General features: G+C 38.7%; 1 protein-coding gene across 2 annotated transcripts in view; it reads left to right on the forward strand.

Moving 5' to 3' along the window:
* The window catches only part of LOC122806611 (mucin-3A-like), a 391121-nt gene that overhangs the window by 129849 nt on the left and 237142 nt on the right, over positions 1 to 24130 (forward strand). For both annotated transcript variants that reach the window (XM_044077178.1, XM_044077177.1), the window contains exon 7: positions 13086 to 13216. In XM_044077178.1, coding sequence (XP_043933113.1) covers positions 13086 to 13216 — 131 coding nt within the window. The remainder of the gene's footprint in view (positions 1 to 13085; positions 13217 to 24130) is intronic.

Below are 24130 nucleotides of genomic sequence, written 5' to 3' on the forward strand. Positions count from 1 at the left end.
TATCCAATTTGGCTTCTATCGAGCTTAGTTTTCTAAGGTTAAGTTGTAAGGGGGAGTTTACAATTCACACTCCTAGTTCCATCATTGCTCTGCTGTCAAATTTAACTGTTCTTCCATGTGGCTCGACTTTTTATTAAAGACTTTCTCACTAGTTTGAATTTTAATGACACTTTACTTTTATTTCTTCCCTGCAACATGCAGTCTTCCATTTTTGTAGGACTTCCTTGACCACTGCTCAGTTTCTGTCTTGATCTCAAAAGTCTTTTTTGGGAGTAGTATTTTCTCCAAATTATTGACAATCATGGGAGTGAGGGAGATGAGTTGCTTTCAGCTTGGTACCATTACCAGTAGTTCATACCATGCAAAAGACTGTGAGGAAATGAGATCATATTACCCCCCCCCCCCATGTAAAAATCTGAGTTTAAGTGTTAATATATCACTGTTGGTGAGGCAGTTTAGTTTGTTTGTGTCTTTCAGCTTTTCCCGGTTAGGGGTCGCCACAGTGGAACTCCGGTCCGCTAATGATTGGCAGTTGAATTTTACATACCGGCTTGCCAGGTCTGCCGCACAACCTTCAACAAAGGTATGCCCATTCATGCATGTGTCCATGCAGAAGACGCTCTAGCTGAGAATTGAACCGGACAGCGTCTTACTGTGAGGCGACAACGCTACCGCAGCACCACCACCGCGTGCAGTTTAGTAAGGAACTATAATTTATAGAATTATTGACTTTTTGTTAAATTTAAACAGTGTCCCCACAGTATTACTCACTTTAGCATTGTTAAGCAACTATTTGTTAAATTTAAGTAAATCGCTTTTCCTATTGTAAACCTGGTCAGGAGATTTGCAGCAGGTTAATGACAGAGTCATGTGCTGTTAGATGTTGCAACAACTTCATATGTATGCATTTTTCTAAAATCCTTTCAAATGACTGAAAAGGAAAAGATAAGTAAAATAGCTATGAATGGGAATCTTACCCTGTCTAAGGTCTCACTCTTAGCAAATCACATCATCATCTATGCCTAATAGGTTTATGTGACTAACAGAAACACAAACCAATAAGTAAATCAAAATTGTCTATACTTATAAACGAGGATAACTACAGTGGAGTTTCAAGGTTGGGGTACATAGAATTCATGAAATGGAAGGTTGAAAAGGAGTAAATCAAATTCTACAACTTCATCTGCTGCTAGTGTTTACATATGTAGAAGGGAAGTCATTAACAAAGACTAAGGATGCTTTTAACTCCTTGAGAAATATGCAGGCAAAGAATGAAGAAACTGGTATAAAGTATAAGAATATACTTTAAGAGAGTGTTATGTCATTAGAGATGTTGATGAGTCCTAATATAGGTATGATAGTTATTTTTATAACAGAAGTTGATGTGTATGGTAATGTCCCAGGGCAGCATTGAGATAGGTTGTGTTGGCAGGTTTCATTATGTATATATAGCTGACTAATGCCACTCCAGAACTTGGGACTGTTTTGATGAGTTTGTTGAGTCTGTTCTGGGCCTAATTTGTGTTAGTGGGATCAGTAGTACAATTTACAGGCCTTTTTTTTAAACAAGAAACATCTTTATTAAACCATCACAGCAATCATACATTTATATAAATGAAAACAAACCACACGGACACAATCCTAGTTGCAAGCATTTTACATCAGAAACCATACTGACACACTCACATTTGCAAACATTATGTATTACTTATAATCTACCCAATCATTTTCAGTCCAACATTAAATACCTCATTTAAGTCCTGCCTTCTTTTAAACCTCATTCCACCCCTGTATGTATTGTTCCCACAATTCCCATTTTTTTTCCTATGTAGTTTACTCCTGCCCTTTTTTAAAGCTCTCCTCTGTTATTATATTCACTACTTCTAACATAGTTGGTTTAGATTTTGATTTCCATTTTCTAGTAATTGCTTTTTGGTAGCCACCATAATTAGAGACCACAAGGCATTACCATGTCTAGGCAATTCTGATTATGTATTATAGCTCAGAAAAATCATCACACCAATCTGCTGCCCAGCATCTCCAGCAGTGCATCCTGCAGGGAATACTTCAAGTCTGCCAATTCACTGCACTCCCAAAAATATGTTCCCAGTTACCTCTTTCTTCCCAGTCACACCTCCAACATTAGCTGTTACAGAGATTTTAAACTGTTCTAGATCATTTTAAGCTTATTCAACCATGTTTCAAAGAAATCTTCAGAAAAGAAGGTACTCATTTGATTGTACTGATTATTACTGGTTACATAATTGCTGGCCTAAAAAGGCAGCTACAGCTTTGAGGGAGGAGCGATGTGTTATAAACACTTTGAGAAGGAACTATATTCAAGATTGTACTGCGCTGACTGCTAAGATAACATTAACAGTGGTTTGTGTTTTGAGGTGGTGTTCTTAAGTGAACATGTACTTTTAACAAATGTATATATAGAACTGATGTACAAGGGTTTAGGACAAGAGTCACTTTCCTCATACTAGAGATGATTTACTGGTTACAGGCCAAGACTGCCAGGGTGCACAGGAGACAGATAAGGACTTTAATCCCTGTGAAAATGGATATGAAGACTGGGCACTGTTCCTGCTGTTAGGAGGACAGTGTGGGATGTTGCCTTCCATGCCTTGCCTAGTTTAAAGCTTTTTTTTCTTTTTCGGTAACCTGAGCTGTAAGTGAAAAGAGATATGCGGATTAATGCAGTGGCATTTTATGTACAGATGCATTCCATTACAACAAAGATACACTTAACAACAGAGTGGATGCAACTTCTGCTGATTATTGGCAGGGGTTGCCTTTCAGCAAGAATCAGATCAGTGACTCTGTTGTAGCAACAGACAGCAAAACATATCAAATATAAGATCAAACAATGAATCTAACAACCAAGGGAGCCCGCAGGATTTTTTGCAGGGGGGTGCAAACCCAGAGCCCCACCCACATAGCTCTCCCCACCCCCTGCCAACATAGCCCCGCCCACATCCACTCCCAAGCCCCGCCCACACAGCCATTCCAGTGTCCCATTACTTGGCTATTTCTCTCCATTTGCCGTAGACACTGTTCAAATCTCTGTGTGCATACTGTTTTATGCTTTAGTTCTACAATGATTACAGGCAGTTGTATTTAATTTACAACTTCTATTTCAAACATTATAGCCCAAACACTGAGACATTTACTAAACCTAAACAAAGCAATAGTCTTACAATGAAAACAGACTTGGCATTACAGCTTCTCTACTTTTGAAACTCGCATTCAATGAAACAGCATTGAAACCCACATTCAAAGAAAATGCATCTGGCCAGTGGCAAGTTATTTACCTTTGAACTGTTTTCAAGCAATAAGCTCCTTGCACACTGTTAGGGCCATGCAAAATATTTGATTTACCTGATTGTATTAATTATAATATATAATTGAATTATATCCCTTGTATTATACAGCAACACTTGAGTGTCTCTGCCAAGTAAAAGTAATCTGAATAATTCCACATTAAAGATATCTGAAACTAATGAAGATGTTGTTGCTAGAAAACTATATATTTCAGTGTTTCATCTACAAATTCAGTGCCTGCTTCCGTCAAAGAATAAATTGCCTATGTTAAATTAAAATGGTAAGCTGGTATATTGCAATAGAAAATGGATGGCAAGCTGAAAACAGGTTCATAGTTATTAGGCATCTCATCCAAAGGAGGACATCCTCAGGACTGCAGCATACAGATGTACATGCTGTAGGAATAGAACCTCAAGCCTCTCCATTAAGATGCAAGTATTCTACTTGTGCTACTAACATAGCTTTAAAACTTTATACCACAATAGAGATACCATTTGCTAAACAAAACAGTTGCACATTATAAATAGACTTTGCATGAGCAGCAGTAAACTTAGCTTCCTTAAAACTCAGTTCCTTGAAAATGCACATAATTCCACCTGCTAATTCTAACTTGGGCATTTCACTTTCTCTCTCTCACAAACATACCACACCCTCAAGGCCTCAACCTTAGTGTAAGTAATCTGGACAAAGCCTAAAATAAATAGGGACAGATTATACATATGGCTCTCATAAACTTAGAAAATTGCAAGAGTAACAGGATTTGTGTTAGTATGCATTTTTCTAAATGATATGACATCTAAAACTGAAGTGTCTCATTTAGCAACTTCAATCCTTTTAGGAGGAAAATGGGGCAAAAATCTGGACATTCTGCAAAAACCTGGACAGCTGAGGGTACTCTTATACACACACACAAAATAATTCTGGTCAGACTTGAATTAGTTCTGGGAAGGTTGCTTGATCTGAAGTGGGTGAAATCCTGGTAGCCAATGATAACTGATCTGCAGCTCAGCAATGTGGAGCATTAAAGCATTTTAGCAGAGCATTGTTTCATCACTACCTATTGTGTTTGCACATAAGCTGTAGCTATTTCAAACATTTGCCTTTTTATTACTACAGAGTACATTTACCCACCAGAGCTATTGTGTTTTGACTTCAGTTCTTACCTAGTTGTTGCAGGGCTTAGCTTTTAAGTAAGGTAGCAATGCTTATTTACCATATACCATTAAAGCCACCCAACTACAAAAGTGTACTAACACACAGACACTGCTATAAGACACTGGTCTCCAATAAAACGTAATGAGCTTCTGAAAATACTGTAATCCTGTCCTTTTATTACAAATACTGTCATATGCATTTCAATACCCAAGGCTTATACATTATCTAGTTATGTAAATATTCTCTGCATGGCAACAACGAAAAGGCTTTCAATGCTGGTAATTCTTTAACAATATGCTTACTAAAGCTTAGTTGCATCTTACAATCTCCGACAAGCTTATCTGATGTTCATTAAACCATGGCTACTTAAACAGTGCAACAGGGCACTGTGACAGCATGCAGTTCCTGAATAATAAGAAGCATAAATCAACAGTATAAAATCTGATAGAAAACCAGAACATTCTGCAAAATCAAGGACAGATGAAAAGCCACAGTCGTATTTGTGATCTACCTTGGATGGGGGAATACTCTGCACACTTACACTGCATAACTGCTCCTTGCCTTCCTTGGACACATCCAGAGCCACTTCAATGGGGGGTGGGGTGCAATAAGTGTGTCATAATTTGAAATGTCTCTGGCTGACAGTGATGGCTCTGACACTCATACCTCAACTTCAGAACAAGAAATCTGGACAAAGCCATACATAGAACTAGAAGTGGGACACAGGCAAAAAAATAAGGCCAATTTTTAAATATTGCTCTTATTAACTTAGATAATAGAACAGTAGTAGATCTTGCATTAGTAATTTTCAGAAGGGTATAAAATCTGAAACTCAAATGTCTGCCATTATTTTCTAACTTCAATCTTTAATGACTTGCCACTAATTTGCCAGAAAACCACAATTTTATGAAAAACAGACCAAAACGTGATGCAAAAATACCTGTCAAAAAAGGGACACTTTTTAATATTAACATTGTTAACTTGAGCAGCTAACAAAATAAGAGCATCTACATGCATTTCTGAAATAAAAGTAATCTATAACTCTGATCACTACAGTTATATATAATTGTAAACCCTCCACATTTTCTTCCAAAATTGCCATTTTGGAGGAGGGATTATTAGGGAGAGCAACATTTTGAGCCAAAATTGGGGACAAATGAGAGGTTTGGATATTTCTAATCTACAAAGTGATTTGCTCTCAACCTCTTAATGCAGGAAATCTGGACAAGGCCCAAATATATTGGGGAACATACAAACACTACTAAAATTGCTCTTGTATAAACTTAAGACAGTCTTGCATTAGCATGCATTTTTCTGAAGGTTATGACGTCTGAAACTCAATGTCTGTCATTTACTGGCTTAATTCCTAAATGATTTGCTAGAAAACCACAAATTTTATGAGGAACAAACCAAAAATAAGAAGCAAATATCTATTCATTCTGCAAATATATGGACAACTGAGAGGTATAGTTCAACCGGGGCTGTCTGAGTTTGCTACCCTCACAAAATCATGGTCAAATGGAGCCTCCCCCCTGCAGCCATTCCAATGTCCCATTCCTTGGTTATTTTGCCCCATTTACCATAAACACTAATGTGCATACTGCTTTACTTCTGCGATGATTTAGGATTTCATTTGAAAGTTTTATTTTGCATTTTACAGCACAAACCCTAATACATATCTGTTAAACAAAGCAATGCAGTCTGACAATGAAAATAGACTAACATTAACACTTCTCTGCCTTCGAAACTCACATGCATTGAAACAGCATTGAAACCCACATTCAAAGAAAATACATTTTGCCAGTGGCAGATAAATAAACTCTGGGCTGTCTTCAAAATCATAGGCCCCTCGAACATAACATACACATGCTCTTTGATACACCTTCCTGACTGTATTACATTATATTCCTTGTACAGTACAGTACAGTTGTTAGAGGGCATTTTAAATTTGTTTTGAACATTTTTCCAGTAAACAATGAAACAAAATGCATACACCAATGACAAAACTGCCCAATTCAGAACATTTCCATCATAAAGTCTATTCAATCTTCTATAGTCCACCAGTATCAGTAAAAAATATGCACAATCTCTGTAGTAAAATCCACATTAAAGAAATTTGTAACTAATAAAGAGGTAAACACTTTATATGTCATTGTTTAATCTACAAATAAAGTGTCTGTTACCCTTGAAGAATAACTTGACTTTGTTGCATGCAATAAAAAAATAAGCTAGTAATATGGAATGGATAGCAAACTGATAACAGGTTCATAGTTACTAGGTATCTTTGCCAAAAGAACTGCAGCATCCACCCCCTTTACAGCACAGTACAGTATCAGCAATGTATCTACCTACTGCAGGAGTAGAACCCACAGCCTTCAGCATCAAAAGCAAGTACACTATCCTGTTGTCAGACTAAACATAAGCAGCACTAAACTTTTGCTCCCCTGCAGCTCTCAGCTCCTTGTAAAATACACTCAGCTGTATCTCTGAACGTTGTAGCACAAGAAATCTGGAAAAAGCCAAAATTTATTGGGGGGGACTAAAGGCCAAAAAACAGGGACACATTTTAAACATTGCTTGTATAATGTTGGAAAGTTGCTAGAATAAAATGCTGCGTTACCACCATACATTTCACTGCCACGTCTTGAACCCAGGGGACCCTGTGCAAAACAGTCAGAGCAACATACCAATCAGCTGTTTTGTGAAGAGAGAAGACTGAAACTTAAATGGCTATCATTTAGTGAATTCAGTTCTCACCATAGCACAGCTGTCAACCTCTTAGCACAAAATACCTGAACAAAGCCATTAATGGGTGAATACAACCCCCAAACATTCAGTGAATTCAGTTCTCACCATAGCTCTCAACCTCTTAACAAAAAACACCCAGACAAAGCAGTAATGGGGGAATATAGCCCCCAAACATATTCAGTGAATTCAGTTCTCACCATAGCTCTCAACCTTAGTACAAAACCTGGATGAAGCCAATAATGGGGGGAATACAGTCCCAAAGACAGGGATACATTTCAAATATCCATCTTGTACACTTAGAAGAAAATTGCTAAAATAAAAGCTTTTGTTACCATGCACTTTCTGAAGAATATGTAGTCTGACATTGAAATAAGTGTCCATTTTTTAACCAGGAAAGTCTGACTTAGAAAAAAAGCAAATTTTTAGCAGAGGTCCAGGGAGAAACACTCCAGACAGCCAATAATCAAACCAGAGAACATGTAGCTGTCAGGCAACAAGGACACATACAGAAACCACAGATTTTATGAGGAACAGAAAAGTATGAGGGAAAAACCTGCAACATTTTTACAAATGGTAGTGGGTAGGGAATTCAGGCTCTTGCCACTTGGGCCCAAGGTATAGGGTTCAAGACTTATTCTCTACCCACCAATGGTATGTACTGACAAAAGCATAGCCACAGATCATCTTAAGAAATATAAAGTCACAAACAAGAAACAGCCAGCCCAAATTTTCACCAGCAGTTGCAATGCAGAATCTAAAAGGAATTCACCAAACTCACATCTAGTCCATTGTTCAAAGGACACAAGGTAATTAAAAATATTCTTGCTCGACACAGCATCATAGAAGCATTAGGCGAACTGCAGTCAGAAAGGATCTGAAGTAAAAGGTGAGGGGGTGTATAAGGTGCTTGCATTCACTCTAAATATGCTAGCTACAACAAACACTGATGTCAGTACACAGCAAAACTATGGGTCAGGTCATTTATTCATTCCTTAAGTAGTCCGTATCATTTCAATGAAAAAGCAAACTAAAGCTGCCAATCCAGGTGTGATTGAGAGGTGATATTAAAATCATGGTGGAGCTAAAGTTAATCAGTTATTTTTGTTAATAGAATAAGTAATTAGAAAGATGCTCCAAGATTAATTTCAGAAAAAAATATGAGACATATACTGAGGCAACACAGAAAAATTAACTGGAGAAAGGCACAGCATTCAGAATAAACACAACTGACAGTCAGTTTACGGACATACAGACACCAACCCAACCAACATACACAGACACATACATGCATGCATGTGTGCACACACACACACACACACACACCCATACACCCATACACACACACACCCATACACACACACACACACACACACACACACACACACCACCCATACACACACACACACACCACCCATACACACACACACACACCCAACCATACACACACACACACCCAACCATACACACACACACACCCAACCATACACACACACACACCCAACCATACACACACACACACACACACACACACACACACCCAACCATACACACACACACACACACACACACACACACACACACACACACACACACACACACACACACACACACACACACACCCATACACACACCCATACATACACTGGAACAGTTAGGAGTTTAGCTACCTGCATATTTCTGGGATAAGGAAGGAAAAAAGTCTGCATAAAAAACATGTGTGCACAGGAAGGATATAGACACTCTGCACAGAGGGTAATCCACTAGAAAACAAACCACAGACTCAAGCACTGTGAGGCAGTAACAGAAAATAGTAACTTTTACACAACTGCATTGTTCTAATGAAAAGGACAATAATAAAACAAATGAAAATGCACTGCCATAAACTAACCAGTCCCATCTTCCATCAGTTTCCTCCGGCTTGAATCCGTCCGTTCCTCCGCTTGCAAATCCATCCGCTTCAGGTCCCATCTTCCATCCGTTTCCTCCCGCTTGCAAATCCGTCGTTTGTTCCTCCGCGAATCCTCCCATAAACTTGTTAATATGTGTCAGCACGCCTGCGACTGGACCGTCAGCGCAGACTTCTTCTTAAAGAACGGACTAAAAAAAAAAAAACTACAGCATTAACTCGTCAGCCGATCCGATTCCAGGGGGGTGCAAGTGCACCCCCTTGCACCTGCCTGCGGGCGCCCTTGCTAACAACAGTGCAAAAAAGCTGACTTTAAAAATGCATAAAAGGGTTTTCACAGCAGAACCTCCATCCACTTCCACCTTTAAATATAATAACTCTGAAAGTGCACACCTTTCTGTTAAGGGAAAAAAAACCCTTACCCCCACAGTTCCATGATTTTCCTGAATTTAGTTTTGGACTAAAGACTGGGGCCAATTAAAATGGTTGTTTTTTTTTCCCATTTCATCTTAACTCATAGGTTCATAGGTTGTTAATAGACTAATGACCACTAGGCCCTTACAAGCATAGCCCCACATACCAAACCATTTGGGTCCCAAATATCATATGAGGAGGCACGTTAGTAGGCAGATAGCTAAGGATTTGTAGGGGGAGGGTTTTAATTAGGATAATAGTTTTCTTATTGATGGCCTATGTCCAGAAGGGACATAGGGGCCAGGCTGGGGGTAAATTTACAATTTCTCATTCACTTGTCATGGCTTTGTTTGAATAGGACCAGGGATAATCTTTGTTTTACATGGATGGGAAGGCTTTTCCATAGTGTGGGGATCCTTTGGGACACTATCTGCCTCTCCAGCAAGTTCTGTTTATCTTCAGATCCCTGGATCTAGTGCTTCTGGTGGTGCTTGTTTTGCGCATGTGCAACAGATCCATCAGGTCTGTTTCTGAGGAAGTCCTGTAAGACAAGATTCCCCTCTCAGCAGCTTGTAGAAAACTGAATACAGAGACAGAGCCTTTAGGCTACTAGTGTAGAACAGGGTATTCGTGACCTGAATTCACCTGGTGATAAGCCTTTGTGGGTGTTCCAACTGTTGCAAGTGTTTGGTTAGATGCATACCAAAGGGGGATTGTTTTCAATGATAGGTCTACTAAGGGCCATGTAGAGTGGTACTATAACTTCTTTCGACCTGGGTGCAATATCCTTACCTATAAGTTGGGTGACATAGAATAATTTTCTTATTATCTTAGCTACGTGTTGGTCAAAGGTCAGATTGCTGTCTACTTATATTCCCAGATTCCTTAATACTGGGTTGACCCTTAGAGGCATTTTATTAATGGATAAATTAACTTATTTTTACAGTTTCCCAAAGGGCATTATAATTCCGTTTTTGCATTGAGTTTTAGGCCATGGCTTTGACACCAGTCATTTGTCTGTTTTAAACCCACTTGCAGGACATTTGTGTCATGGGGGGAATCTATAGTTCTCAATTTACAGTCATTTCTGAATTTGCGGAGTAAGAGGCCTGTAACATGAGCCTTATATTCTAAGAAATAGATGCCAAACAGAAGCAGGCCCAGCATGGAGAACCTGGGGTACTCCACTTGTGACCAGTCTCTTGGTAGAGGTGGTCTCATAGACAGACAGCAATCCAGTCAGTTATGTAAGGGTTTACACTTTGCTCAGAAAGTGTGTCAACAATGCCTGAGTGGGGCATGCTATCAAATCCCTTAGCCAGCTCAATGTACACAATATGCACTGTTTTACCTTCGTCCATTCCATTAGTGACCATTTAAAAGTCTACCTGCTTAAGTAGGCATGACCTTCCATTAACAAAGCCAAACTGAGATAGGTCTAGTGTCAGTAGGTTGACAATGTCCTTATTTATTATTTCCATGACAATTCATTCCACGGCTTTGCATATTAGGCTTGTTAGATTGATGGGCTGCAGTTCTTTGGCTTGGTTAAAGGTCCACTCTTGTGGAGAAGAATGACTGTTGTGGTACTCTGTTCACCAGGAATGGAGCCTGTGGTCCTTTTTCATATTCTATGCTGTTCAGGAGGCAACTGGGGATGTTGTCAGAACCCATGGAGGCAATATTCTTGGCTTTAGTGAGTGCTGTTAATAGTTGAGGAAGTTTGTTGGAGGGGATTTCACCTGTTGGAGCTTGGGGGGGGGGGGTTTGAAATCTGAGCTGAATTTATCAGCCAGTAGATTTGCTTTGTCACTCTGATCAGTATAGGTGGTACCATTCACCACCATTTCAGCACACTGTTGTGTGTTACCTCTAAGTTTCTTGACATAGCTGAAGAAGGCCTTCTGATTGTCCTTACCCTGCAAGGCTATCATGATCAAATAGCTGGCCTTGTTGGACTTAATTAGACCTCTTAGTGCCTTCTTTACTTGTATAAAAGAGCACTTGTTTGTAAGAGAGTTGTTTTTCCTGATTTTGGCCATGAGTTTTCTTCGTTTATTATGTATCCTGCTTAGGTGAGGATTCCACCAGTGGGGTTTGTTGTTAGTGTTTGTTTTGACTCTGTGAATAATTCTCTATAAGTAACTGTGGTCTCTGGGTTGGGGGAGCCTAGAATTCTGACAAACTGTCACATAATAGGATGTTGTTTGCCTTTGAATAGATCTTAACTGTTACTGGTTTAGCTGGATTGTCTAGGTATACTTTTACTTAAAATGAGAGAGCTTTGTGATCCAATCTCACTAGTGAGGATGTGACACAGACGGGGGTGCAATGCTCTCCCATGTTAGTGAGTTCCAGATCCAGTGTGATAACCACACCAGAAATGTGGAAGAAACAGTGAAAGTCAAGGTAAAACTCCAAAGATTTATCACAGACAGTTAAGCACTTGACCAGATCCAGTATGTTTGATATTCTGGTTGGAGCATGCACTATCCTTTCCAGGCTGTTTGTATTAATAAAGTCCAGGAAGCATTATGCCTGTAAGTTTAAGGAAATGTACATTTCCCAGTCTATAGAAGGGTAGTTATAGTCACCCATGAATAGGGTGTTTGATTGGATGGCGATCATCTGTAGCATGTTTAGGTAAGTGTTGTAAGAATCTAGGGGCATAGACGGTGACCTGTAGCTAGCCATGATATGGTGAAGGACCTTTCCTATGGTGACTTACATGTGGATGAGCTTCATGCTGTCATCCTGTTAAACTAACATGGAGGCATGTTTGTTGCTAATATAGACAAAAACACCTCCACCTTTGGCCCTAGTTTGTGCTGGTGTTGGGCTAATTGTGTGGAAGGCACTGTAGCCTTGCACTTCTGGAGTACTTTCTATGGCTTTAAACCAAGTCTCAGTCACGTCACAGATGTCTACATTCTCCAGAGTAAGGAGGACTTGAAGTGTGTGGAGTTTTTTGTTTAGGCACTGAGCATTGAGCAGTTACACCTTAAGGTTGCTTGTAGACTTTTTCACTATGTGGGTAGTTTTGCATTTTTGTCATTGCCTAAAACTGATCTAAGGGGTGGATAAAGTTTTTGGCAATATGCAAAAGCCTATGGAAACATGTGCAACCCATCCTCGGTAAAGCATATTGGTCTTTTGACCATGTTCTCCCATGCTGACAGTTAATGGATCCCCCTCGAGTGACACCAGAAACTAAGTCAACTATTAAAATCAGCCATCTTATGTGTGATCATGCCTACATTTGGCAGAATATGTAAATTCAAACATTATATGTTGCAAAGACTAAGTACAACAGAGTAGTGCGAGGTGTAGGAAATGAATGAAATCTCACTCTCAGTACATAATGCATCAGTTATGTGTGATACCATCAATTTAGTAGTTAACAGTTTGGTGCAAATACAGCTTGGAAAATGGGACTGCATAAAATGCAGCCAATAAAATGTTTTAAACTACAGTACATCATTAATCCTTTCCTAGCATGAAGACTAACACTAACTACGATGTATGTCTGTTTCAGCTGTGACTGTAGCCACACTTCCTCCAGTACAAGTAAATATCTCCTTCATTATCCAAAAAGCCTTCAACGACAATTTATCAAATACTTCATCAGCTGACTATGCATTATTAAAGAGCAATACCATTCCATGGGTAAGTAAAATGCTACACTGTTATGCAATTTTAACTACTTGATGGCCTGTGATAGTATATAAAATTTTTTTATTCTATCTGATCATAGTTGTATGTCAGTCTATATAATAATTGGTATTATATGAGTGCACTAAGCCATCAAGCCATATAGGTCCTGGCCATGTTTTTTTGGCCAAGAACAGGATGAAAATATTTTATTTATTTTATTTTTATTTTTATTTTACATTTGTTAACCGGGAGAGTCTGACTGGACACAGCTCCATTTTCAGCGGAGGCCCGGGGAGAAAAGCTCCAAGTTAGTTAATTTACAAGTTGGTTAAATCATTTGGTACAGATGTAATAAGCATCAATAGAGGTTAATGTCAAAGTTACAAGTTGTCAATGTGATTCTATGCAGCAAATAGTCATACACAGTTAAATATCACATGATACATAGGTCACATAAAAATGATTGCTAGATTCTTAGTCTACACAATAGGTCATATGTAGGCAGTCATACAAAAAGTAATAATTATTATTTTTTCCCAATTGGGAGAGCATCAAAAGAGCAGGTGTTTGCTAGGAAAAAGTTCTAGAGTTGGTTGTTTAATTGTTAGGATACAATTTGAGAGATAGATAGTCTTAGATTAGGAGGTTACTGTTTATTAGGATTCCGTTTTCTAAGGAAGAATTCTTCATTCATATGGGCAGTAGAGGTTGATTCTACAAGGAACTTTACAGTGCTTTGTAGGATTAAATATATATTGGTGGGGATCTTAGTGATTTGCCATGGTCTGGATTATCCTGGGGAGTAGCATGAGCATAGCCAGTTATTAGAGTAGTGTTTTTTTAGGAGGTGTTTAAATTGTTTTGGAGAGGTTGTGGCGGTTATGTGGTTTGGAAGTGTATTCCAGGCCTGGGCTATTGTGCAGGTATATAGGGATTTACCTGCTTCATTTTTGTGTCTGATTACTTTTATTAGATTTTGGTTGCTAGATCTTAGTTCTCTAGTGGTTCTATAAGGCTCAATAATGCTCTGAAGTGCTGGCAATTTATCTGGTAGGTGGTAGAGCTTTTGTGCTGTTGAGATTTGATTTAGTTGTAATACATTGGGTAGCTCTAGCCAATTGAGCTGTTTTAGGGATATACAATGATGTGAGGTTTCAGTGGCAAATTTGGCAATCTTGTTGTAACAAGATTCCATTTTGTTTAGGTCTTTTTGACTCAAATTGGTTAATATGGGGGAGGCATATAGTAGGATGGATAGCAGGTGGGTTCTAGCAGTAGTAGTTTTAGTATGTGTGTTCATGAATTGTTTGGTTCTATAGAGTAGGCCTAGTTTCTTGTTCACTTTTTTGATGGTTTGTGCTATATGGGTATCAAATTTTAGTTGGTGATCGATTTCTACACCTAGTAGTTTTGTATGAGGAGTTGGTGTGATTTGAATAGTACTTTTAGAGTTTATAGTTAATGTTTCTTTTGAGGGATGGGATCTTCCGGGATTGAACAGAATCAGTTTAGTTTTGTTGGGGTTGAGAATAAGTTTGATACTGGCAAACCATGTTTCAGCTAGAGTGAAGTTTGATTGGATCATAGTTTGTAGTTCTTTAATGTGTGGGGTGGCACATGTAATGGTGGTATCGTCTGCGTATTGCACTACTGAGGCAGTGGGTAGGGCTGAAGAGATCTCATTAGTGAAAAGAGAGAATAGTAGAGGGCCTAGGATAGATCCTTGAGGGACTCCTATGGAAACTGACAGTAGGGTGGACAATTTTTCTTGCCATAGTACTGCTTGATGTAGGTCTGATAAGCATCTGTGAAACCAACTTATTGTGGCGGAGCAAAGGTTAAGGTTAGATGAGGTTTGGAGAAGCATATTATGGTTCACCGTGTCAAAGGCCTTTTATAGGTCTAAGAAGGTGGAAGATACAAATAAGCCGTTGTTCCTATGATGGTTAACTGTGTTGGTATAGGAAAAGAGAGCAGTAGTGGTGCTGTGGGAGGGTCTAAAGCCATGTTGTGTTTTGGATAGTAGATTGTTTTTTTGGAGGTAATATATTATTTGAGAATAGACAACTCTTTCAAGTATTTTGTATAGAGGGGATAGGATAGCAATTGGGCGGTAAATGGTCAGTTCTAGGGAAGAGTCGCCTTTATGAAATGGAATGATATGTGAAGTTTTCCATAAGGTGGGTACTTTATGTTCAGATAGAGATCTGTTTATGTGGATGGATATAGGATAGGATATGGCCTCTGCAGATATCTGGAGGAAATCTGCAAGTAATTTGTCAGCGGCCAGGGTAGTTGGTTTAAGTTGCTGAAGGAGTTTTGAGATTGTCTTGGTTGGGACTGATTGTAGGGAGAAGGTAGTAGTGGTCTGTGTTCCCTTATTGTGGAGTGGGGTGAATAGTTGTGTTGGAGTGTTTGTGTTTAGTTGGGCGTTTGCTAGTTTTAGTATGGTTTCTGTGAAGAAATTGTTGAATTGTGTGGGGATATTGGTATCATTATTTGGGAGCACAGGGGTAGGGGTGGAGGCTTTTCCTGGGTATAGTATTTTATTTATGCTGAACCAGAATTTTTGTAGATTATGTGCATATTTGTTTTGAGTGTTTATATAGTAGTTAGTTTTGTTGGCTTTAATCTGTCTTTTAGCTTTATTACGAAGTTCTAGGTAATTTTGCCTTAGTTTAGGGGATTTATCTTTTTGAAACAGTATCCAGCTTTTATCCCTTTATTTCATTGTGTTTTTAGTTTCCTTTGTGAGCCATGGGGCATGGTTGTTTTTTATTCTTACTCTTTTAGAGGGTGCATGGTAGTTTGAGATATCTAGAAAGGTGTTATTAAAATATTGTACAGCATCGTTGAGGGGTAGTTGTTTAAGGGGGATCCAGTTGCAGCATTGTGATCTACTAAAGTCAGTGGCCTTGAAGTTCTTTTTGTTGCGTATCATTCTAAGGATGGGCTGGTAGGTGTGTTGGTTAGATCTATTCCTAATTAGATAGGTTGGCTGGTGATTGCATAGACTGTCTGGGAGACACCGTGACTGTTGTACAAGGGAGGGATGGGATAACAGAATCCAGTCTAAGATGGACTGACGTTTAGTTGCTTTGTCAATTCTGGTGGGGTTGTTTATTATTTGGGTGAATCTGTGGAGGCTGATGTGGGTAGTGGGGTTGTGGTTAGAGCATTTTAGCCAGTCTATGTTAAAGTCCCCTAGTACTATTGTTTCATGGGGAAGGGAGTTTGAGGTCCAATTAAGTAGGTTTTCTGTTGTATTGATGTTACTGCCTGGAGGGAGGTAGGCTCCTGCAATTACTATTTGTTTGTGAGAGTTTAGTTTGAGTTTTGCTAGGATTAGTTCTCTATCCTTAACTTCTTGGGTATCACAGTCAAACTGTTCCAGGGTAAGATGATTTTGAAATAAGATAGCTACCCCTCCAACTTTCTTTTCTACCCTATCTTTTCTTATTATATTATAGCCTGGGGCTATGATTTAATTATTGCTATGTTCAGGTTTAAGCCAGGTTTCTGTTAATACAACTATGTCTGGTTTATATAAGGCTAGTAGGGCATGAAGGTCCTGGATTTTGTTTAGTATACTTCTTATGTTTATGTTTAGGAAAAGGAGGGATGAGGCGGGTCTGTTGTAGATAGGGTTAACTGAGTTTGGGTTAGAGGTAATAGTATGAGTGGGTCCGGGGATGGGGCATATGTCACCACAGCAGGTCAGTGCGAGTAGGAGGTGTAGATAGAGTTTAGTTAATTTGTGCAGTATTTTGTTTTGTTTGTGGGAGGTGAGTGGGTTAGTTTTTGGTGTTAGTTTGTTATGACTGTATGTGAGTGTCTTACAGGTATTAATATTGGTTGATGTGATTGTAAAACATTTTAAATGATTGTGGTAAGGTATGGTTGTAGTCTGCCATGGAGATGGATTGTTGCCTTGTAGTTGGCAGTGGCAGGAAGAGAGGATGGAGAGAAGGAGTAGGGTGAGAATAATGGTTGGATAGAGGTGTAGTGTTATTAGTAGGTTATTTTGTGATTTGGGCATCTTTATTTTTATGCAGAGAGAGAGAGTTGTTGAGATATAGCTAATACTTGGGTATTGGTGGAGGGTGGTGCAGTGAGTATGTAAGGGTGTGGTAAGTGGTGTAAGTGGATTTGCATCAAGAATCAGTGTGTTTAGCCTTTAAGATCAAGTAAGTAATTCAATATACCTTCTATGTGTCTGAGTATGTCCACACAGATATATATATATATATATATATATATATATATATATATATATATATATATTTACAAAATCGAAGTTACGGAACTTCGAATACCATATGGTCGACACCATATGATCGAAGATCCGTGACTTTGAAATTAAAAAATAAATAAATAAATAAATGAAACATACTCTGAAGGGTTAAAGCACCCCATACATGAGGGGCTGCACCCCGCACACCCCCCACTACTTAAATATACCAGCTCCAAGACTGCACTTTAATGAACTGCGGTGCTACACTGTAGCGCGATCTTGGAGTTGGTATATTTAAGTAGCGGGGGGTGTGGGTGTGCAGGGGGGCTTGCCCCCCTACCTACACCCTTTATTTTTTTTTTTTTTTTTTTAATGTTTAGTTTGAAGGGTTCGAATTTTCAATTGTTCAATCATTAAAGGACGACCTTTAGTGATTCGAACAATTGAAAATTCAATGTTCCAATAGGAACCCATATATATATATATATATATATATATATATATATATATATACACACACACACACACACACACACACACACACACACACACACACACACACACACACACACACACACACACATTATTACTATATATTATTCGAATGGTTGATAACTCATTTCATCAACAAAAAGGATGACTACACAAATGTTTGAATGTTTATTTGTGTGAATCATATTTAGTTAAATTCAGTTTTATTACACTGTAGGTTAATTGGAGTGTGCAGCAAAACAATTGTTTGACTGAAAAGGTGATGGCTCTGAAATTAAGCTAGATTACATTATAACGGTTAGTGCGTATGTGCAAGTATTCACTGGGGCTAGAGTTAAGGACAGATAAGGGGATAGAATTAAGGGTGTGTCTGGTGTTGTCTGTCACTCTTTTTAGCTTTTGTACTGGTACTGTTAGGAAGAGGTGTTTTAGTAACATAATGTGTAGGACTGAAGCAAGGGTAAGGACTAGGGTCAGCAAACATGATGGGGAAGGGGAGAAACCTGATTTGCTTTTGGTGTTGATCATTTTAAATAACCTCTAGAAATCTTTGGACTATTGTTTAGAGCTTTATCCATTTTGTTTATAGATCTGGGACAGTCTGAAGTACAGTGAACTAGACAACCGCCTAGAGCACCATGTTTGTAAGGGTGCTCTTTCCCTATTTATGAATGTATATATTTATTTATTTAATTATTTAGAATAATGTTTCTTTCCTCTAAAAATAAATAAATAAAGCACAACTACTAAATGAAAATGTGTTCACAGAATACTGGGCAATCCAGGTGTGGGGCTCCACTTGTCTTGGCATTCAAGTCACGTTACCTTAGCTTAAACATGGTGAGGTCACAGAAGCACAGGAGTAGAGACTTCCTAATGTTGAAACATATGTGCAAAGCTATCTGAAGGAATTGTATACACACACACACACACACACACACACACACACACACACACACACACACACGCACACACACACACGCACACACGAACACACACACAAACACACGCACACACACATACACACACACACACTCACAAGTGGTGGAGATATTCCCTGGTGAAAATGAGGGGTATTATGAAGAACTCTGGATGGAGGGGAATGATGCTGCATCAGTGAGGTAAGTGTATTTATGACAGTTGTTTACAATAATGCTACTGGCAGTGATCATGAGCAACCATATATTTTTGGCAATGTTTCTGGCTTTGTGATTCATGCGGGGACTCAGGATGAGGGGAATGGCATAGTAAGAAGTGCTATTTGTTACTCCTTTTATCATAATGTTGACAGTGATCAATTAGACATTTTTGGCAATATTTTTCTGGCTTTGTGATTTGTGTGGAGAAACTTGGATTGGAAAACATTAATGTGTGTCAGCGTGTCTGTGTCAAATGCAGAGTTGAAATGATATTATATAGCCATAATATTTCGATCTACAACTGCTGGGTAGACTTTGGGGTTAGCTGGATGAAAGCAACTGATCTTTCTTTCATTGCTCAGTTCAAACAATCACTGTCTGGCTTTGAAGGCTAGTGTGTTTTGTGAGCAGTAAGATGGGCTACTAAACTGGACACCTTATATGAACAGACAGACTAGGTATAAGGACTATGGCTGTTTTCTATGGAAGAAAATGACTGTATTCCTGCTGTTGTTTCCTTATTATTTTGATTTTGCAGGACTAATGTAATTAAGTGAAGCAAAGTACAATATTTGAATGTGTGGCAATTGCTTGTTCGGTGCAGAGGTATACATTACAACGTCATCCTTTTTTATCATAACCAGACATCTGAATTGTACATAGAAGTGGCTATAACTGCTTGGTGGGGATTGTCTGGATGAAAGTAAGTGAACCTTTGTCACTTACCCAGTTTAGCAGTAAGCTATCAAAAAATAAGGGATAAATGTATGAATGCCTCTACCTACAGAACTTCTAAGGACTGCTGGCCTAAATACACCAAGGTTGTAAAAATGGATTTAGACATGGGCTTAGTAATTGCCCCTGCCCTGAACCCTACTTTGTCTAAAACCAGTCTTCCTCATGGATGCACACAGAATGTTATTGTACTTGTGTGGGAGACTGGTGACGTTATTATTTCTTTAACATTCTTCCCAAACCTCAGAGATCACTATATCTTGCATTGGGCTGGGGAGGCTGTGGTCATTATTTCCTTAACTTCCCTCATAAACTTCAGAGGAGTGCATAGAGGGTCACTACAGCTTATACAGGAGCACTGTACTTTCTCTAGAAGTAACAAGTTGGAAACATTACTGTAATAATTTTCTTTTTCATTTCCCCACAATCAGAAATACAGGTGGCTATCTTTTAGGGAAGAGTAAATAAGTATGTTGCTTATATGTGTCTGATACCAAATATATTATATTCTGTTTGTTTTTTTTTTTTTCAATTTTCTTCTACTCTAACATCAAAAGGGTAGTAAGTAATCTGCAGAGTGGGAGTAGGCTAGGATGGGGAGCCAGGGGCAGGGGGAGCACCACGGAGCCTTTTCGCATAGGGTGTCAGCTTGCCTAAGGCTGGTTCTGTTGTCTATTCAGCTGATAAGCACCAGTATGATTCTCTATGCACAATATTTTGTTTCTAATTTTAACAGTATGAATAAAGCAGAAAAAATGTCAACTTATTTAAAATGATGATATTCAATAAGAAAACATGCATTAATGAAATGATGTTTCACTTACATAGACTTTATACTTTCAATAAATGAGACAAAACTGGAACAGTGATCATTGTCATCCTTTTGTAACAAGAAAATGTGAATAATTTTTATTCATTGCAAAACTAGTTGCACCTTTTCACCAAGCAGCTACAAGATATTTCTACTTTAATGTATCACGTCTGTTTCAAGCAGAATATAATACACCAAAACAAGCTAATGAAAAAAGTGGGAAGGGTCTGTGTACTATGCTAGACTTTACTGACGACAGCATTAATTAACCCATCAGACTGTGATAAACTTTATTATAAAACAAAACTGATCACTTAACAAATTGATATTAATGCTGTTTATCAATTTCTCCTCTACAATCAGAGTTTTTTTGCTTCCCTGAGCACCTACAGCTAACCATTGACTGCTAATCAATGCCTGTTTTATCCCAAACCTCCTCCTTCGTCCAGTGCTATTTCTCAGGTGGGGCCACATTGACAGGATAGAAAACCAAGTAAAAAGAGCAGCTTGTCTGATATTACATCCCAGGTAAGGCCATCTTGGCTGGGTGCGAAAGGCAAATGAACAGTAGCTAGGGAGGTTTGCATTTGCTTTTTGATGGGCTGAATGGCATCAACCTTCTCAGTATGCAATGTTTCTGTGAGTAAAACACCTGGGGATATATCCATTTTGTGCTGGCCTACTGTATTATTGGCACTCTAATCACACACTGCAATCACCTCCAGAGCTGATGAAGTAGCCATGCCCCGGGCACACTCCCACACCTTTCCCCCAAGAAGTTGGCAAGCAGGAAATGCTTTATCATTCCTCTGTCTTTTCAGTCAGTACTAACAGGTACCCAAAATGCTAATCAAACTCAAGTTGCCTGAATTGCAAACAGAGCTTTATCTTTCTAAGACAATGGATATGGCAGAATCATGTGATTCTGTGTTATAAGTGGAACTCAGATAGCAAAAACGAAATAAAGTTTGTGGTGTCTGTATCATAGCAAATAGTTCTTGCATACTATTTTTTTTATTTTTTTTTCTTCTTAAAAGCTACCATTATATGATAAGCCCTCATCACACTTGAAAGCACCTTTATCAGCAATAGTAAGTTACTGGTGATAAACATAGTGCTTTAATACCCACATGATGCTATACAAATGCTTTGACATTGGTTGAGAGATACATTTAAAAATAGTGGTGTGATAAAAATGAAAGAAAAAATCTTAGCAGACTGCTTTTTTGTTTTGAGAAAGGATACTCTGTGTGTGTGTGTGTGTGTGTGTGTGTGTGTGTGTGTGTGTGTGTGTGTGTGTGTGTGTGTGTGTGTGTGTGTGAGAGAGAGACAAGACTATCTAGTCTGCCCTCTTAAGTGCCTTAATGTTTTACCTCCCCCTCTATTGGTATCTTCTCCCTCCTCTTTTTCTACCTGCCACATTCCCTCTTTAAAAACTGTGTTCATTCCCTCTTTACCACCCATTCCAGCAGCCTGTTTCATAGCTCCATTTTTCTCTCTATGGGAAATGCACTATCAGAGATACAGGTATTAGTTAGACTCTGCAGAGAGCTGCACATGTCCCCTTCTTCCTGTCATAATGGTCCTTCTTACCTCCCTGACATAATTGTGTGCAACAGTATCATGTTCCTTTCCGTCCAGAAGATATTTTTTTTAGATTTATTTTGAGTTCCTTCTTACAGCCTAATGTCCTTTCCTTATATATCCCCTAGAAGTGCTCTGTACTCAAGGTATAGTTTGAAAAAGGTTCTTCAATCTGAAAGTATTACCTCTTTCTTCTGAGATCTATCCCCCTAAGGATACACCCCAGTATTCAGTTTACTGCTGTCACTGCCAGGCACAGGACAAATCCCTGTGATACTCCACTAGTTGCTTCCCTAACTGTTGATGTTGTCCATCTCACCACAACCCTCTGTGTCCTACCATCCAACCTCATAGCTATTCAGACCATCAGTCTTGGCCTTCTCGCCAGGCCTTGCCTCCAGTTTTCCTATCAACCTCCTGTGTGGGACAGAGTCAAATGGCTGGGTGGATTTACATCTACTTCCACTCTCCTGTCAAGTTCACCTGTAAGTGAGTCACAGCACTGAATCAGTTTGACTCATAGCTCCTTCTGGCCTTAAACCCATGATGGCTGCTGTTATGCAGATTGTTGTCCTCTAGAAATGCTAGCAGCCTTCCCTTTGAGATTCTTTCCTTGATTTTCACTGCCACTGTTATTAAACTGAAAGTCCTGGAGTTTCCCTTTTTTTCTGTTCACCCTTTGTACGACAGGACCATATTTGCTGTATTTCAGTCCTCAAACACTCTGCACTATCACAATTGAAGAACTCTCTCATGGGATATACCAACACGTTGGATGAGGACTGTGGAAAGCTGAACATCTAGTGTGTGTTATTTACTCTCCCGAACATCTATCAGTTCCCTCTGAAGCTCCTCCTTTTCTATTCTGATGTCTATCCACTTTTCTCACTGTTCTGTTGGTAAAACTAAAACTAGGTGAATATAATTCCATCATTTTGGGATAGCATTCTTCCCAGAAGATTAAAGCTGCATGAAACATTTGCCAATGTGTTTTGTAGTAATCACACCTTGTAAATATCTTGACAAAGCAGGAGGGTTGCATGTGAATATGGAAATGGATATCTGGAACATAAAGAAGTAAGTGGACAGATGCCCTAAAATATAAAGAAATGGAAAATGTAGGAGTGTAAAGATTTTGGGATAAAGTTCTAAAACTGCAAGTGTTACCTCTATGAATCCACTAGGGCATGAATATATGCACTGAAATTCTTGCAAAGAACATTTCTAATACACCTTTACATGTGAGGGTGCATAAATCTGCTAGCTTTAGTTGTCGCAGATGTCGGACGTCTGCCACAGAATCTTGGGAACATGCTTTTATAAATACCCATATTTTGAAATGTAATGCTAGCTTTAGTTGTCGCAGATGTCGGACGTCTGCCACAGAATCTTGGGAACATGCTTTTATAAATACCCATATTTTGAAATGTAATGCACCATAACTAGAGAGCCATTCAAATAATCTTGATTGATTTAAGTAGTGTAAGCAAATAGTTATTTATTTATTTATTTTGTGTGGATGTGGGTGTGGTTAACAAGGGAGTTCTGCATTTGCAATCACGGCTTCTGTGAACTGCACTCAAAGCAAGCAGGAAATGTATTCCAAGAAGATGGAAAACTCTACCACAAACAGATACACAAGAATGAATGCAACTTATAAAGCAAGTTTACAGTATGGCACTAACTACATTGCAGTGCCACTGAGTGACTGTGTCTTTACGCACTGGGTAAGAAGAAGAGCCTTAATGTTAGATGTTAAACAATATGTTATACAATATGTACAATAAATTGCATAAGTCATTTCACAGTATTGTTAAATACCAGTAATTCTCTATAACATGTAAATGTTATACACTCTGAATTTATTTATATTTTGTTGGTTGCCTGTTTACATGCTGATGATTCTTTATATTTCTTTTATTTTCTTTGCT

This window comes from Protopterus annectens, chromosome 7.part0 (genome assembly GCF_019279795.1).
Source record: "Protopterus annectens isolate FY-2018-M chromosome 7.part0, PAN1.0, whole genome shotgun sequence".
Classification (NCBI taxonomy): Eukaryota; Metazoa; Chordata; order Ceratodontiformes; family Protopteridae; genus Protopterus; species Protopterus annectens.